Genomic DNA, 19,552 nt, shown 5'->3' with positions numbered 1-19,552 from the left:
AAGAGGAAACTGATAAAAAAAAGTGAAAATAATAAAAGTAAAAATAAATAAACAAATAAATAAAAATGTAAATTAAAAAAAATAATTGCCTTTTCCTATAAAAAACCCCCCACACATATTAAGTATCACCGCGTCCGTAACGACCATCTCTATAAATATATCACATGATCAACCCCATCCAATAAACACCATAAAAAATAAAAACTGTGTAAAAAAAGCCATTTTTGTCACCTTACATCACAAAAAGTGCAACACCAAGCGATCAAAATAGCGTATACACCCCAAAATAGTACCAATCAAACCGTTAACTCATCTCGCAAAAAATGAGCCCCTATTTAAGACAATCGCCGAAAAAATAAAAAAGCTATGGCTCTCAGACTATGGGGACACTAAAACATATTTTTTTTTGTTTCAGAAATGCTATTATTGTGTAAAACTTAAATAAATAAGAAAAAGTATACATATTGGGTATTGCCACATCCGTAACAATCTGCTCTATAAAACTGTCACATGACCTAACCCCTCAGATGAACGCTGTAAAAAAAAAAAATTTTTTTGGTCACCTTGCCCCATAAAGTGTAATAATGAATGATCAAAAAATCATATGTACCCAAAAATGGTACCAATAAAAACCTCAACTCTTTCTGTAAAAAACGAGTCCCTGCACAAGATGATCGTTTGAAAAATAAAAAAACATATGGCGTTCAGAAAATAGACACACAAAAACATAATTTCTTTTTCAAAAATGCCTTATTATGTAAAACTGAAACAAACAAACAAAAAAAGTAGACATATCACTGTGTCCGTAACAACCTGCTGTATAAAAATAGCACATGATCTACCATGTCGGATGAATCTTGTAAAAGATTAAAGATGACAAAACGGCCAAAACAGAAATTTATTTGTTACCTTGCCTCACAAAAAACGTAATATAGAGCAATTAAACATTATATGTACCCCAAAATAGTACCAATCAAACTGTCACCTTATCCCCTAGTTTCCAAAATAGGGTCCCTTTTTTGAGAGTTTCTACTGTAGGGGTGCATCAGGGGGGCTTTAAATGGGACATGGCAACGCTGGAAAGCAGGGAACAGGGAGCAGGACACCTCCTACCGCAACCCTGAAGATTTCCCTAAACTCCTAATACATGAGTCGCCTCAGAAGGTAAGGGGGCTCATGCTCTCCAACCTAGAACCCTAGGTATCCCTGCTATGCCCTAAGCCTAAAGACAGGGCAGAGACCACCCATTCATCCAGCACAACGGATGCATGGTGTCTCCAGAAGCCCAGCATCTGGCCACCAACTAGACAGGGTTTACAGACGAACGACAGGTAAGTAACAAAAGGCAACAGACAACCTAGGTTACCAGAACTTACCTGCCGCTGAAGAGATGGACTGGAAACGCACTGTCTAGATGTTTGCTTAAACCCCTCCGGAAAAGCAGCCCCCTTTCGGAGGAAACACACTACAACACAATAACCTCCAAACAAGGCCCACACCATAACAACATACACCAGGTGGGAGAGGGAAAACAGAAACACGCCGGAGGGGACACACAGACAGAGCAAGGGAAACAATATAATAAATAATGGCTCCGCAGTCGCGGTACCGTTCGCTGCAACGCAGGAAAGCAGGGACATCTTCAGGGTCGCGGTAGGAGGTGTCCTGCTCCCTGTTCCCTGCTTTCCTGCGTTGCAGCGAACGCCGAGCCACTCCCCGCCGTGACATTATAATAAATAAGGGTGACTCACACAGACATAATCACAAACAGTCCAGGAGCAGAGCTCCACACCAAGCTGACAACCAAAATCAAAACTGACCTTCAGGTTCCACCACACCAACATATAAAGAGGCCTGAGGTCACACCCACCACACCTACCAGACACACCTTAACCCCGTGCACACCAAATCAGGGAAAGGAAACATCCTTAAAGGGAAAGCGCACAAACATACATATCAACAAGTTGCCACAAGCAACCAGCATGCGCGGCGAAAGTGTCACGGCACACACCAAAGGCCGTGACATATACCTAGTAGGCCGGTTAAAAAAAGAATAATAATTGTCATTAACATTTTCTGGTGGAATTAACCAATTTTTGGGTGTATAGTACCACTGCTATACCTAGTAGGCCGGCTAATAAATAAAAAAATAATTGTCAGTTACATTTTCAGTTGAAATTCAACAATTTTTGGGTGTGAAGTACCACTGCTATACCTAGTAGACAGGTAAAACAATAAAACAATTTGTCTGTTACATTTTATGGTGAAATTCCAAAAAATTTTGGTGCGATGTACCACTGCTATACCTATTAGACCGGTAAAAAAAAAAAAACATTTGTCTGTTACATTTTATGGTAAAATTCTCCAATTTTGGGGTGTAATATACCCCTCCTCTACCTAGTTGACAGCTTAATAAATGTCAATAATTTTTTACAATTGTTTTCTGTCATAGACCCCTGCTCTACCAAGTAGACAGGTTAATTAATTTCTGTAATTTTTCGGTTACATTCTTGAGTTGACATTATACAATTTTAGACGTGAATAAACCCCTGACAGGGAATAAAATTTCTGAAATGCTTCTTTAATTGATGCGCACCACCTCCTTTGATTCAATGCTTAAACTTAAACAAGTTGTACCACATTTAAGCTTCAATACTTTGTCCCACATTTCCGCTATACTCTTTTGGCCAACATTTGCGCCTCAATAGCTTTTCCCACAATTCCGCTTGACTCTTTTGGCCCACATTTGGGCTTCTGTAATATGTCCCACATTTGCGCCTCAATAGCTTTTCCCACATTTCTGCTCGATCCCAATTTTTTTTTATACATTTATCTCCCTTAAATTTGGTCTCTTTTTCTCACACTCCCTCTCCGGCCTGGAACCCTGATTCCCCGCCACCCGTGATCACCATGGTAGGCCCATAAAGGAACATCGAAAGTTGATAGAGCAGATATCAAATTGGATCGTGGACATCACGGGGACATGCGACATGGTGGGGCAGTAAGTATGCACACGCCTACACCAACTAACTGACAGGGGTCAGCCCCTGCAACTTCTGGGTCTCCAAATTGGGCACCTGGCCTAAGCTTGCTCTTTATGCCTTGGAAGTGTTGGCCAGCCCTGCAGCCGGTGTATTGTCTGAATGTGTGTTTAGCATGACTGGAGGGGGTTATCACAGGTTATATTTCCCAATGTTTTGGGGTGTACTCTAATTTAAAAAAAAAAAAAAAATTTTTAAACCAAAAAGCAGTGTAGGCTACCTCCTCCTCCTCCTCCACCGCCACTTCCACCTACACCGCCACATCCACTGCCTCCTCAACCTCCTACTCCATATGAACCTGGTCCTCCTAGATCAAGATTATTATTTTTTATTTTTATGTATTTTATGTTATTTAAAGTAATTTCCCTATCTACATTTGTTTGCAGAGCACTTGCCATGCTCTTAACCATATTTTGCTGCCATTTGCAGCCCTCTAGCCCTTTCCATGACATTTTTACAGCCATTTTAAAGCTCAAAAGTTCGGGTCCCCATTGACTTCAATTGGGTTCAGGTTCGGGGTCAAGTTCGGGTCAAGTTCGGGTCCCGAACTCGAACTTTTTTCCGAAGTTCGTCCGAACCCGTTGAACCAGAACATCCAGGTGTCCGCTCAACTCTAGTCTTCACGCTTCACTAATATTTTCACTGACATGCCGTAACTTGCCGAAAGCTTCATAAATGACATAGACAATAGACAATAGAATGATTTCATGAACGCAGTGTAATGCTTAATTTACCCTGTTGGGGCACTTAAGAATGAACACTTTCTGACAGCTTACAGATTAATGGTGATTTATCCAATACTTTAGAAAACATTTAACTGTAATTGTAACATTTCCTAATGTTTTGTTTAATGTTGATTAATAATTATGACAAATGTATTTTTTTCCATAGAAAAAGACAGAAGAAGCCGACAAACAGTGAGGTAGGTGACAAGCTAATGAAGACAATCCTTTTCCACTTGCTCTATTAGACGACATGGATGTCATTGAGTTGGGTCCTGGGATTGCCAGAATGGAGAACTACCAAAAAGCACCAATGCTGCAGAAAAAAGAAGATAAGCAGCATACAAAGTAAATGATGGAAATTGAGATTGGTTAAGGATAAGGAGAGATACTTTAGAAATTGCATTTTATATTTCTAATAACAACACATGAAAGTGTCCTCTCGTATGCAAAGTTTTAATTATTACTTGTACAGTTTTAATTAAGTTGCATTTTTTGTTCCTGCAGACTGATGACACATATACTGATCTGAGGTTGTCAGGTATTCCAAGTATATATGATCAGCTGAAGGTAACTATTGAATAAATTGATGTAAGAAGCCCGAGAACGTGATATGACCCATAATGTCGTGCAGCCAACCAATCTGCAGTTAGCCATCCCCTGTGATGTCACAGCCCTATAAAAGCCTCACCCCTTGCAGTCTCTTCCATTTCACTGTGAGCTGAGCTTTGGGAGAAACGTGACAAGCGCTCATGCACTAGGGCTGTGATGGCTAACCTCCGGCACTCCAGCTGTGGTAAAACTACAACTCCCAAGAATTACACTTGCTTGGCTGTTCTTAGAACTCCATAGAAATGAATGGAGCATGTTGGGAGTCCTAGTTTCACCACAGCTGGAGTGCCGAAGGTTAGCCATCACTGTGTTAGGGACAGTGTTGTAGAAAGCTAATAGCAGAAGAATATTCAATAGGGAGAGTGCAGGGACAGTGGAGGGAGATCGTAGGGAGAGTTTTTTGAGACTGCAGGGAGAGCATAGAGAGACAGTACTATGAAAGCAGTGGGAGATCTGCAGCCAAACGTGGGAGGGGTACACTGTCTGCTACTCGGGAGACTGCTTGTGAGGAACACACTAGTAGTGCATGGATTCATAAAAGCAGTGGCAGGCAGGCATCACGCAGTGGTGGTGAGAAAACACCACACTTACCTGTGAGGGAATTTTTCAGCAAGTCGCTGAGGGATGTTACAGTGGTGACAGGCAGGATATGTGGGCAGAAGTTGAGGCGTGGCCAGGGAGCTAATGATGTCACAACAGCCCTGTGTCAACACATAGAGTGTCACTATTAGTGTTATAGCTTGATGCACCAACCGATGCATCTCCCACCAGCCCACACCCCATATCCCACAGTCAGGGCAAGACATCAGCAAGAGGAAGCTGTAGTTCCTTCCCATAGATTTCTCTTGCTCCTGATGCTCATCCTTCTCCTTCGACTCTTCACTTGTTTCAACACCAATCGATCACCGAGGCAATTGCAAAAAGACAATGGTATGCATGCACTCCAATGGTGCAGAAGCTGAACATACACCTGGCCAAGTTTTTGCACCTGGCCATGTTTTCCTGCACACCTACATTGAGAAGAAGTTGGGCCAGTCCTTGAGCCTCTCTCTGAGCACCTCTACTAGAGGTCACACCAGTGCTGTTATATGAAATTGCAACTATAGTCAAGGACAATATATTTCATTCACAGACTACTGAGTAAATCTTGTTCCGGACCAGGCACACCAGCGACTTGGCCAGGTAGTGTCAATGCTGCCTCCACATTGTAATGCTGGGATTTCTGTGCCAAAGTCCTTCTCTGTCTCCTCATCCTCCATCTTGTCCCCACCCTCCTCTCTAGGCACACTTCAAAGTTGTCATGCAGTTCTGCACCTGGACAGCCTTGGTGAACAGAGCCACACTGGGATGAACTGCTTGGCGTCATCAATGAAGAAAACAAACACTGGCTGTCTTCTCACTAAATGGAGATATGAAACATGGTTACTGGGTGGACCCATGCACCTACATGGTGTACGTCCTTTATCTCATTGTCACCTGGTTCCTAAAGTCTTCCATTGAACTGCAAAAGCTGTTAAAACTGTGCATGCACTTCAGCTAGTCTTAAAATGTAAAACATGCCCTCGTAAAGCTGCAAAGGCAAAATGCTCTTTCCCAAAATCAGTGAAAAAAGGGGCAGTAACGTATTAAAACCTAACGTTTATTAGGACAATTAAGATCCCCGAATTGGGAAAAAGAAGCCCCTACCAGACAAACTATACAAACAACAACAAGGGACCTAGGAGGTAGGTCACCTAGTGGTCACGTCCACATATACGCCTCAGGTGGGGCGGAAGTGGAGCTGACCAGTAAACAAACACTATGTTGAGACCACGGCGGTGTGGCAAAGGTCTAATAACATGCCAATAGGCGAAAGAAAAGGGTATATCTTACCGGTGGTGGACGTCAGGACCGTGTAGTCCAATGCCCAAGGGTAGGAGATTCTCAAACTTGAATACGTCCTCCAATAGGTTATACCTTGGTGCTGGAGGGCCACAGGGAAAGTCTGTCCCTGTTAATGCCCTACTTGGCCTGTTGTGCCCTAAGGTAACCTCCTAACACGGGGTCATATCCCCGCAAGGGGTGGCCCCGTCCGGAACCTGACCCTAAATAATTGACCCTAAGTGACCCTGTAAGGACAGGGGAAGTGGCCCTATTGGGGGCTCGAACTACCAGGGTATAAAGAACTAGTGATAGTAGAGAACTAATATGTAGATATATTCAGAGACCCTACGTGTTTCGTTTGGGAATATATCCTGCTCTGAAGGAAAAAAGGACCTCTACTTCTAAAGGACCCCTAACTCATCAGGGGACAGGGGTCTCGAGTAGAGGAGGGGCCCCCACTTCTAGGCCAGCTGGGTGGTTCTAACAGATGGAGGGAGGGGGGGAATAGAGTAAAGGTTGCGCAGACTTAAATGAACATGTGTAGTCCAAATCAACCCAGATACCTGCAAATGGAAAACAACAGAGGGAATCCATTCAGGTTCAGGACATGGCTGCAACTCTTACTGATGGCATATTAAGTTGGTTTATTAACTATCTCACATGGAGCGTGTATGGCCATTCCCATGGAAAGTGGTAGGGCAGTATAGCGTACCGCCAATCTGCCGGCGTCTGACAGCGCGACTGTGCGCGCTGTTTAGTTTAAATGGAAGAAGAGGGCTGGCTGTGCGCCTGCGTGATGGGCGTGGCCGCCGCCCACGTGATCGCGTGTATGTCATATGAAGCGGCGGACCAGATACCTCCTTGCGCATGCGCACCTGCCGTGAGGGCAGCCCATTCACCGCGCGGCTTCAACGACGTCACGGCGCACTCGTGGACATCGTAACATAAGGGCGTGTTCCGTGGCGGAGCACAGCGTCGGCTGTCCATGAGAGGTAGCGGGAGTGGGAGGGGTCGTGGTTAAAACAAAACAGCTCCTACTACTACACTCCTGCTATTGCTGGGGAGGATAATAGACATCACCTCCAGCATGGGACCTCGGAGGTGACATTAATGGCAGGCAAGCCCCTGAACCTAGATAGGGTACATTGACTTTTATGACAGTTGATGATGATCGCTGCTCAGACAGTGTGGTCATTACCTAGAATGACACTTACTGGTGACAGATTAGAGAGGAGACAGAGAACAACCATCAGAAAAAGGTGCATTGATTGACACTTGCTGGTGACGGATTAAAAAGGAGACAGGGAACAGCCCACAGATGGAAGGGGTGAAACATCAGGGGGACAGGGGCATGTAGGAGTGACCCAAATGCCTCGTGGTCCACCCGAATCAGTCACCCCATCCAATGTAACAAACAAGTATGATGTATGACGGGAAACCAATCCGGGTCACAAAAAACTGCCAAATTGTAGCTGGTCATTCAAGCCATGAGGGTTGGTGGTTTTCAGCTTGAATATCCACCAGCACTCTCTCTGGAGGATCCTTTTATCCCAATACCCCCCTCGTAGTGGCTTCCTGATCACTTCTAGGCCTAAAAATGTGACCCCTGACATCCGCCCAGCGTGGGCCGAGTGAACGTGTCTCGCCACTGGGGTATCTCTGTTATTACGAATGTCGCCCATATGCTCGCCTATACGTACCCGCAGTTCCCTACGGGTCTTTCCCACATACCTGATACCACACTCGCAGGTAAGGAGGTAAATTACTCCTGCGGTGCGACAGTTAATAAAGTCACGTATCTGGAGGGTAGAACCCGTGGAGTCAAGTGTCAGTGATTTACTCTGAGTGACAAACTTACAAAAGCTACAACGGCCACACTTAAAGCATCCGTATACTGGTTTGTCAAGCCACGTCCTCCTTTTGGGGGGATTATAGTGGCTGTGGACAAATTGATCTCTGAGTTCGGTCCCTCTCCTAAAGGTCACTGATGGATGAGGGCTGACCACGTCTGCCAGATCCAGATCCATCAGGAGGGTATCCCAATTACGTGCTAGGATCTCTTTGATTTGCCTGGTCGCTGAGTCAAATGTACCAATGACTCGTAACTTCTTCTGTGACTCAATTTTGGGGCCCCCCGTGGGATGCAAGAGTGTGGTTCATGTCTCCTGTCATGCTCTCTGATAAGCCTTTCTCAGTGTATTATCAGGATAACCTCGTACACGAAAGCGCTTTCTTAACTCGTTTGCCTGACATTTGAACTCCCGTGGTTCCGAGCAGTTGCGTCTGAGTCTTAAATATTGGCCGACGGGAATCCCCCGCTTCAATGGGACAGGATGACAACTGTCCCATCGAAGTAGTGAGTTCGTCGATGTCTCCTTACGGAAAATAGTGGTCTGCAGACCCCCCTTGATGTCTCTGGATATACAGATGTCCAGGAAAGGGAGATTATTTCGTACAATCACCGACGTAAACCTAAGATTGATGGTGTTATGATTAAGTTCCTCTACCAATCTCTTAAAGTCGTCCTCTGGCCCGCTCCACAGTATGAAGATATCATCTATGTAGCGGGCCCAGAGGACGATGTACTCGGTGTACAGGTTAGGTGCGTCGCCAAATACCATGGTCTCCTCCCACCAGCCCAGGAGCAGGTTCGCGTAAGATGGTGCGCAGGAACTGCCCATCGCGGTGCCCCTGAGCTGGTGGTATATCCGACCGTCGAAAAGGAAACAGTTGCTATCTATGACCTCACCCATTGAATGCTTACATATCCCCCCCCCTGCCTAAAGCCTGGCGGCTTGGCACCCTCCGCAACACTGTGTACTCTTGACAGGGTATCTGCATTAATATGCAATTTACCTGGCCTGTGTTCTACCTCATAGTCAAAGTAATGCCAGGAACCACCTCATTACCCTAGCATTATTTCCCTTGTTTTGACTCATCCACTTCAATGGGGCATGGTCTGAGACAAGTCTGACCTTTCTGTCCAGCAGGTAATACCTTATGGACTCTAGGGCCCATTTTATTGGCAGACACTCTCGTTCCACAATAGAGTAATTTCTCTCTCAGGAGTTTTCTACTTAACCCCTTAAGGACTCAGCCCTATTTCACCTTAAGGACCAGATCATTTTTTGCAAATCTGACCAGTGTCACTTTAAGTGCTGATAACTTTAAAATTCTTTTACTTACCCAGGCCGTTCTGAGATTGTCTTTTCGTCACATACTGCTAAAATTGCAAATTTCAAAGTTTCAGTTTCTCTACTTCTGTAATACATAATAATACCCCCAAAAATTGTGATGACTTTACATTCCCCATATGTCTACTTCATGTTTGTATCATTTTGGGAATGATATATATTTTTTGGGGGATGTTACATAGCTTAGAAGTTTAGAAGCAAATTTTGAAATTTTTCAGAAATTTTCCAAATCCCACTTTTTATGGACCAGTTCAGGTCTGAAGTCACATTGTGAGGCTAACGTAATAGAAACCATCCAAAAATGAACCCATTTTAGAAACTACACCCCTCAAGGTATTCAAAACTAATTTTACAAACTTTGTTAACCCTTTAGGTCTTCCACAAGACTTCATGCAAATGATTTTTTTGGAAAATCTTCCAATATAATCCATTTTTCCAGGAACAAAGCAAGGGTTAACTGCCAAACAAAACTCAATATTGGTTACCCTGATTCTGTAGTTTGCAGAAACACCCCATATGAGGTTGTAAACTACTGTTTGATCAAACAGGAGGACATAGAAGGGCGGAACGCCATTTTGCAGGACTGGTTTTGTTTATACCATGTCCCATTTCAAGCCCCCCGTTGCACCCCTAGAATAGAAATTTGAAAAAAGTGACTCCATCTAAGAAAGTTCACCCCTCAAGGTATTCAAAACTGGGTTTACAAACTTTGTTAACCCTTTAGGTGTTCCACAAGAGTTAATGGCAGATGGAGAAACAATTTAGGAATTTCCATTTTTTGGAAAATTTGAAATTTTTACCCATTTTGTCCAGCAATAAAGTAAGGGTTAACTGCCAAACAAAACTCAATATGGGTTGCCCTGATTCTGTAGTTTGCAAAAACACCCCATATGTGGTCCTAAACTACTGTTTGGCCAAATGGGAGGACATAGAAGGAGGGGAACGCCATATGGTTTTTGGAAGGCAGATTTTGCTGGACTGGTTTATTTACACCATGTACCGTTTCAAGCCCCCTGATGCACCCCTAGAGTAGAAACTCCATAAAAGTGACCCCATCTAGGAAACTAAGGGATAAGGTGGTTGTTGTTTTGGGACTATTTTAGGGTAAATATGATTTTTGGTTGCTCTATATTAGACTTTTTTGAGGCAAGGTAACAAAAAATTTTAATTCTAAAATTGTTTCTACATTCGCTATTTAGTTTTGTGGAACACCTAAAGGGTTAACAAAGTTTGTAAAGTAACTTTTGAATACCTTGAGGGGTATAGTTTCTTAGATGGGGTCACTTTTTTGGAGTTTCTAGTCTAGGCTACATCAGGGGGGTCTTCTAATGGGTCATGGTGTAAATAAACCAGTCCATCAAAATCTGCCTTCCAGAAACCATATGGCGTTCCCTTCGTTCTATGCCCTGCCGTGTGGCTATATAGCAATTTACGACCACATATGGGGTGTTTCTGCAAACTACAGAATCAGGGCAATAAATATTTAGTTTTGTTTGGCTGTTAACCCTTGCTTTATTACCGGAAAAAAAGGATTCAAATGGAAATTTTGCCCAAAAATGGGTGTTTTGGCACCGTTTTTATTTTATATTTTTAACGCTGTTCATCCGAGGGGTTTGGTCAAATTTTATTTTTATAGAGCAGATTCTTACGGACGTGGCGATACCTAATATGTCTACATTTTAAAATTTATTTAGATTTTACACTATATTATAATTTTAGGAACCCCAAAAAATTATTTTAGTATCTCCATTGCCTGGGAGCTACAGTTTTTTTTTTTTTGTTGGGCGACTATCTAATGTAGGGGCTCATTTTTTGCGGGATGAGATGGTGGTTTTATTGGCACTAATTGGGGGTGCATATGACATTTTGATCGCTCGCTATTACACTTTTTGTGATGTCAGGTGACAAAAAATGGCTTTTTTTTTTAACGATGTTCATCCAGGGGGGTTGGGTTAAATGTTATTTTTATAGAGAAGATTTTTACGGACACGGCAATTCCCATTATGTATGGCTCTCAGACTTTGGAGACACTAAGCAGGCATCCTCAAACTGTGGCCCTCCAGATGTTGTAAAACTACAATTCCCACCATGCCCTGCTGATGGCTGTAGGTTGTCTGGGCATGCTGGGAGTTATAGTTTTACAACATCTGGAGGACCGCAGTTTGAGGATGCCTGCACTAAAACTAATATTTTTGGAAACAAAAATAGTTTCCATGTCTCCAAAGTCTGAGAGCCATAGTTTTTTATGTTCTCTAGGGGACTGTTAGGGATTATAAAAATTTAGTACTCCATGGAAGTGTGATACTCCCTGAAGCAATCGATAACGCAGAGGCCCGGATAATCGGGGCAAGTGTCGCACTGAGTAGTGGTGTCCTTCCGTATCCCCCTCTTGTGACACATTCTGCATCATTTTTGGGTTCGTCACTTCTTTCCAGTATGTGGGACCACACCTGGAAAATGTTGGCCAGGGACGATCCGGGCGCCTCCAATTCCCGAGGTACGCCGGCCTGCTCTTTCCCGGTCTGAAAAAATCTGGTCCTTGAGGAATGCCTCATAGAATTGGAGGAATGTCCCTGTGCTGCCAGCACTTCGGGATAGTACAAAAGAGTTGTACAAGGCAATCTGTACCGAGTAGGCCGCAACTTTTTTGTACCATGCCCGGGTTTTGCGCATGGCATTATATGGCTTGAGGACTTGATCAGAGAGATCAACTCCTCCCATATACCGATTGTAGTCGACGATACAATCGGGCTTGAGGACCGTTGCCGCGGTACCTCACACAGGGACAGGGGTGATGCCATTACTGTGGATTGTGGACAGTACAAGGACATCCCTCTTGTCCTTATACCTGACCAGCAACAGGTTTCCACTGGTAAGGGCACGGGTCTCACCCCTGGGGATAGGTACCTGGAGGGGGTGGGCAGGAAGGCCGCGCTGATTTTTCCGCACGGTCCCACAAGCGAACGTGGATCTGGCGGCAAGGGACCTGAACAAGGGAATGCTAGTATAAAAGTTATCCACATACAAGTGGTAACCCTTATCTAGCAGTGGGTACATAAGGTCCCACACGAGTTTCCCGCTAACACCCAGGGGGGACATTCTGGGGGTTGAATATGGGAATCTCGCCCCTCATACACACAAAATTTGTAAGTGTACCCTGAGGTACTCTCACAAATTTTGTACAGCTTCACGTCATACCTCGCCCGCTTAGTGGGAATGTATTGGCGGAAACTGAGTCTCCCTTCCAGGTACGTAGGCCTGCGCAAGTTTGACCCCGAAGTTATCGATGACCGGCCGTATCTTATATAGACGGTCATAGGCAGGATCACCTCGGGGGGGACATGCTGCATTATCTGAATAATGCAGACAGTTCCGGATGGCCTGAAACCGGGAGCATGTCATGGCCATACTGTAGAGTGGGGTCTGGTAGAGGACGTCCCCACTCCAGTATTGCCTGACACTGGGTTTTTCCACTAGACCCATGTGCAGCATGAGGCCCCAAAATGTCCTCATCTCGGCTGCACTGACCGGCGTCCAGCCACCGGGTCTAGCAAAAAAGGAGCCCGGGTGCTGAGCAACGAACTGTTGGGCGTACAGGTTCGTCTGCTCCACCATCAGATTCACAAATGGGTCACTGAAAAAAAAAAGAAAAAAAGTCCATTTCAGTGAACCCCACTGTGGGAATCTGAATTCCTGGATTGCCAACAAAATCTGGAATCTCGGGCTCAAAATCCATTGGGGGACACCAGCTAAGTTCACCGGCAGGGGGCTCCGGTGGGCTTATTTGGTGGGCCGGGAAACCAGTACGAGCCCCATGGCGGCTCGTACTAGGGTGGGCCACAGGGTCCCTAGCATGTGGGGCCCCTGGCTCTGCCTGGCGGCGTCTCCGCCGCATTGGGGGCTCATCGTCATCAAATGATGATGAGGAGGATGTGGATGACATGAGGAACGTGGGGTCATCCTCATCCTCACTGGGGCTCTCGGAGTCGGAGGCAAGCTGGGCGTATGCCTCCTCCACCGAGAACATCCGGCGGGCCATGGGTATGTGTGTGTGTATGTGCGTGCGTGTAAAACTTTATTGTATGTGCGTGTGTGTGGGGGCACGGGTGTTCATGTACTAAAAAGTAAAAAGTTCAAACTTGCTGATCAGAGGTACAGTGGCAGGGGGGGTCTAGGGTCTGAAAGCTAAAAAACAATAAATTTAGATAAAGTGTATTTTTTTTTTCCTAACTAACTTTTCCCCTCTATCCCTGCCTAACGGTGCCTCTCCCTCACTGACCCTAACCTACCTGGAGGGTGATGGGTGCAGGGGGGTGATGTGTGCCGACGGGGGGATCACAGGAGCCTGGTGAGGACGGTGCTGGACGGTGCAGGTGCTGAAACAGGAAGAGGAGGGGAGAGAGGAGCGCCGGGAGTTTGAATCTCCCGCCTCTCTCCAGCACCAATCAGCACCCTGGACAGTACCGCCTCTCCCAAATGCTCGGACTGTGATTGGTGGTGTGTAATCACACCACCGATCACAGTCCTTTTCTGGTTCATCGGGTCACCGGAGACCCGAATGGACCGGAAACTCAGCAAACCGCAGGTCTGAATTGACCTGCGGTTTGCTGCGATCGCCGATACGGGGGGGGGGGGTCACCCCCCCCCCCCCGGCGTTGTGACAGAATGCCCGCTGATTAACCCGTTCCGATTAACCCGCGCCGCAATCGCGGTTTAAACCCATGACGTACCGGTACATCATGTGTCCGTAAGGGGTTAAATACATGACAGGATGCTCTTCTCCATTGATTTCCTGGGACATAACAGCTGCAATACCGGCAAAGTTGGACACAAACTGCTGATAATACCCCACTATACCTAAGAAAGCCCTCACTTGCTTTTTTGTAAGAGGCCGTGGCCAATTCTGTATGGCATCTACCTTATTGGCTTGGGGTTTAATCATGCATCTTCCCACAATGTAGCCCAAGAATTTAGCCTGCTCCATACCTATGGCACACTTCTCCGGGTTGGCTGTAAGGACCCCGCTTTTCTAAGCAAGTCTAGGACAGCCTGTACTTTACTTAAATGGCTTTCTCAATCCAGGCTATAGATGTGTCACGGTCATATTGGTGTTTGACCATGACACGGTTGCCATGCAGACTGGTTGCCGGTGGCAACATGTTGTTGGCAGTTTGCATGTGTACTTCCCCTTTAAGGTTTGCCTCCCTGCTGTTTGGTGAGCAAGGGGTTAATCTTCTTGCTAGTGGGGATTAAGGTGTTTCCTGGGTGTGGCCGCGGGCTTGATATATACCTGTGGCGGTGCAGTTGTACTACAGCCTTGCTTGGTGTTGGAGCTTTGCCTCTTGCCTGGGTGTTTCTGCCCATTCCTTGAGGACCACCTTGTGGAACATAAATTGTCCTCCCTTATGAAACCCTCCATGTACCTTTACCCTCACTGTTGTATGTGTGGTGTGGGTCTATGTTCTGGGTGTGTGTAGCGTTTTGTTGGTTGCTACATGTCTGGGCTGTTGTTGGTGTTGGTCCCTGCATGTATGCTATACGTCACCTGGTATGTTAAAACCTCTGGGGGCTGGTTTCCCAGAGGGGTGAACCATAAGTCTGTATGCAGTGCTGCCTGGGTCTGCCATGCACCTTGCTGTATGGGGCCCAGGCAGTATCAGGTGTGCTGGATTCCGGTGTGTGGTGTTGTTTGTACGGTGTCCTATTTGGTGTGTGGGCACCTGTACTTATGCATGGGTTCCGGTCATAGTGGCTGTGGCAGGTTAGTGTGTTTCTGGTGTTCTTACCTGCCGACTCTGTTGCTGTATTCAGTCATCCACTTTTCCCTGCAGCTAGGCCTGTGGAGACTCTGGTTCATCCGTGTCTTGGATGAACCTGGTTGTCTCCATTCCCTGTCTCCTTACCTCAGGGATAGTCAGGGATTTCAGGGTTCTAAGGTTCCTCCTACCTTAAGGGTCGGCTCATACAGTTAGGAGAACAGGGCCAGATTTAGGGATGCTATAGGAGGTGACCAGCTCCCTTTTCTTGGCAGCCTGGTCTAGCTGCTACCCCTATCCCTTTTACATTGTACGGTGGGGGGGTTCCCCCACTTCCCACTGTGACAAGATGACAATTTCATCAAAGTAGGCGGCTGCATATTCCCTGTGGGGAACCAAAATGTCATCCATCGCCCTTTGAAATGTAGCAGGGGCTACTTTGAACCCAAATGACATTCTAACATAGTAAAATCACGCTTCTGAAGTAGAAAATGCTGTTTTCTCTCAGGTCTATTTTGACAACGGTATTTAATTGCCAATACCCTTTGGTGAGGTCTAATGTGGTTATGTACCTGGCTGGACCCAACCTTTCAACCAGTTCATCCACCATGGGCATAGTGTAGGCATCCATCTTGGAAACCTCATAAAGTTTCCGAAAATCATTGCAGAAGCTCCAGCTTTCATTAGGTTTTGGGACTAATACAATTGGGCTGGACCATTCACTTTTGGACTTACATAGAAGCATAGAATATGTCGGCAGATAAGAACCATTTGGCCCATCTAGTCTGCCCATAATACTGAATACTATGAATAGCCCCTGACCTTTGAATTTCTCCCAATTTTAACATCCTCTGAATCTCTTCTGAGACCGCCTGTCTACGGGCTTCTGGGATGCGATAAAGGTTTTACTTTAACCCTTACCTGGGGCTCAGTAATGATATCATATTCCACAACATTAATGCAACCTGGTAAGCTGGAGAATATGTTCTTGTTATGTTGCAACAACTCCTTAGTTTCCTGTTTTTGGGAACAAGATAAGGAATTAGCAATTGTCACCTTCTCAAACTCAGCATCACGAACAGTAGGAGAGAAGAGTGTAGCCGACAATGACACCGTCTCTCACGAAGACTTCATCAGGTTTACATGATATATCTGCACTGATTTCCTTTTACCTGGCTGATGGACTCAAAAGGTCCCTGCTTTTTAGCCAAGAACTTGCTCTGAACTGTAGGTACCAAAATTAATACCCGATTCCCCGGTTTGAACTCTCTAATTCGGGCAGAGCGGTTGTAAACAGTTCTCTGAGCTTCATGCGCCCTCTGGAGATGTTCCTTGACTAATGGCATCACCTTGGCAATTCATTCCTGCATTTGTACATGATCAATTACACTTCTGTATGGAGTGGCTACAGTTTCCCATGTCTCCTTAGCTACATCAAGCAAACCCTGGGGGTGTCTACCATAGAGCAACTCAAAAGGTGAGAACCCTGTAGAGCAGTGGTTCTCAACCTTTCTAAAGCCGTGACCCCTCAATACAGTTCTTCATGTTGTGGTGACCCCCGACCATTACATTTTTTTCCTTGCTACGTCATAACTAATTTTACTACTGTTATGATGACCCACCAAAAACACGCACAGACATTAATACACCAAATGTTAATTCAAATACACAAGTATTCATTCATAACCACAGAACTTTAGCATAAATACAAAATATTTGTAAACCAAATAAATAACTTTAAAATAAAAAATAAACAACAAATACCCCCTAAAAAATAAATCAGTGGTGCGCACAGTACCCCTCAAATAAATAACTCAGTGGTGCTCACAGTACCCCCCCCAAAAAAAATAATAATAATCTGTGGTGCTCAGGGTACCCCTCAAATAAATAAATCAGTGGTGCTTCAAGTCCCCCCCAAATAAATAAATCAGAAGTGCTCAGGGTCCCCCAAATAAATAAATCAGCGGTGCTTCAGGTCTCCCCCCAAATAAATAAATCAATGGTGCTCAGGGTCCCCCAAATAAATAAATCAGAAGTGCTCAGGGTCCCCCAAATAAATAAATCAGCGGGGCTTCAGGTCTCCCCCAAATAAATAAATCAGTGGTGCATCAGGTTTCCCCCAAATAAATAAATCAATGGTGCTCAGGGTCCCCCAAATAAATAAATCAAAAGTGCTCAGGGTCCCCCAAATAAATAATTCAGCGGGGCTTCAGGTCTCCCCCAAATAAATAAATCAATGGTGCTCAGGGTACCCCCAAATAAATAAATCAGTGGTGCATCAGGTTTCCCCCAAATAAATAAATCAATGGTGCTCAGGGTCCCCCAAATAAATAAATCTGAAGTGCTCAGGGTCCCCCAAATAAATAAATCAGCTGTGCTTCATGTCCCCCCAAATAAATTAAGCCTTGCTAAGCCAAATAATTAAAATAAAATTAGCCAGGCTCAGCCAGGCTCAATTAAATCATTGGTGGCAGTGGTGCTCAGCGGCGGTGTCATTAACGAAAAAACTCGGACCTCAGCAGACAGGCGGCCCGACTTACCCGTCCAGACGTCAGGCTCCTTCAAGCACAGGCAATGATAGGACATCACTTCCTGTGCGCGAGGATAAGGAGCCGCTGCCGTTGTGCGGGCGACCCACAATAGGAAGCCTCAGGCGACCCCCCGGAAAGGGCCGATCGACCCCCAAAGGGGTCGCGACCCCTAGGTTGAGAACCGCTGCTGTAGAGGCTTGAGGAACTTCCTGGACTGAGAACAATAAATATGGCAACAAACAATCCCAATCCTTACCATATTTTTCAATGGCGTTTTTCAGCATTGCCTTCGAGGTTTTATTAAACCTATCTACAAGGCCATGGGTTTGTGGATGGTATACTGAAGTTTTTAACTGTTTAATCTTCAGTATTTTACATAGCTCGTTCATAACCATGGACATAAATGGGGTCCCCTGGTCAGTCAAGATTTCTTTAGGGAGTCCCACTCTAGTGCATATATGAAACAACTCCATAGCAATAGACTTAGAGGAGGAGTTTCTGCACTGCCTCTGGGTATGGGGTAGCATAATCCAGTAGCACTAAAATATACTGGTGTCCCCTAGCCGATTTATCTTATGGTGATCTGTTCAAATGGCACCTCAGTAATGGGAAGGGGCACCAAAGGACTTTTGAAATGAGATACCGGGGCCTTTAACTGGCATGTAGGGCAGAGTTTACAGTAGTCTTCTATTTCCTTATAACACCCCGGCCAATACAACCTCTGGAATATCCATTCCCGGGTTTTGTCTGTACCTAGGTGACCCCCCATTACATGAGAATGAGCCATGTCTAGCACCATTTTTCTATAGGGCCCACTAACTGTTCTATCACCTCATTGTGAGCTTTGGTAACCCGATATAGCAGATTTTTGTGCACTTCAAAATACGGATACCTGTTATCAGCACCTGGCTCTTGGGGAACACCATTTAGAAAAGTCACATTTGCTAGGGCACCTTTTAAGGTAGGGTCTCGCAACTGAGCCATCCCAAAATGACCTTGAGTGAGACCAAGATCTGATATGGTCTGCTCAGACTCTCTTGTCTCACTGTCATCTAGCACCAAAACAGATAGTGATAACATCTCAACTACCTCTATGGGTTCACTAGGCATAACCTGGTCCCCAGTTTCATCAACAGGAGACACATCATAAGCAGGGATAACATTTATATGCTTGGGTGACATTTTATCCCACAGTTCCCAAAACATTGGAAGATCCTGCCCTATTATCATTGCATGCAATAAGTCTTTTAACTCACCAACCTTATGTGACACTGTCCCACATTCAGTGGTTATGGTGACTTGAGCAATGGGATAGTCTTTAACATCCCCATGTACACACATCACCCCCATGACCTGTCCAGGTCTTGGAGAAGCGTTACCAGGCTTCCTGAGTCTAGTGGTGCAGTCAGAGGCTACCATTGACAGTCACTTGGCACATCTGAGGCCCTGTTGCCTGGTATGGTATGACATTGCAGACGGGGTGTGCAAACAAGGAGCACCGTCGTGCCATATCACATTCCATAGGTTCAGTCATCACTGGACAGAGTGCTGCAACGTGCCCCGGGTTATAAAACCTCCAACAAACAAAATGGCGATGTTGGGCTTTACACCCAGTTTCTAGTGGTTCTCTTTTCTTGCCCACTGGCAGTGGCGTTGCTACGGCTGGTGTCACCCGGTGCGGTAGAAAATTGTGTCACCCCCCCTCCCCTCGAAGCAATAATTTTTTAGCCATATATGGGGGCTATGGTGGTGCTACTGCCATAGGGGGCATCCGTTAGCTCAGCAGACCCCCCCTAGCAGTCAGAGCCTGGTTTCGGGAGGGGCACTTCCAGA

The 19,552-nt window shown here is 45.4% G+C and overlaps 1 protein-coding gene across 4 annotated transcripts in view; it reads left to right on the top strand.

Moving 5' to 3' along the window:
- LOC120991856 (sialic acid-binding Ig-like lectin 12) overlaps nt 1-19,552 on the top strand; it is a 999,480-nt gene that overhangs the window by 721,622 nt on the left and 258,306 nt on the right. For 3 of the 4 annotated variants that reach the window (XM_040420621.1, XM_040420622.1, XM_040420610.1), the window contains one exon: nt 4,271-4,333. The exons of the other annotated variant lie outside the window; for it this stretch is intronic. In XM_040420621.1, coding sequence (XP_040276555.1) covers nt 4,271-4,333 — 63 coding nt within the window. The remainder of the gene's footprint in view (nt 1-4,270; nt 4,334-19,552) is intronic. 4 annotated transcript variants of the gene reach the window in all.

This window comes from Bufo bufo, chromosome 1 (genome assembly GCF_905171765.1).
Source record: "Bufo bufo chromosome 1, aBufBuf1.1, whole genome shotgun sequence".
NCBI lineage: Eukaryota > Metazoa > Chordata > Amphibia > Anura > Bufonidae > Bufo > Bufo bufo.
Note: the sequence above shows the minus strand (reverse complement) of the source record. Positions and strands in the feature narration are given on the sequence as shown.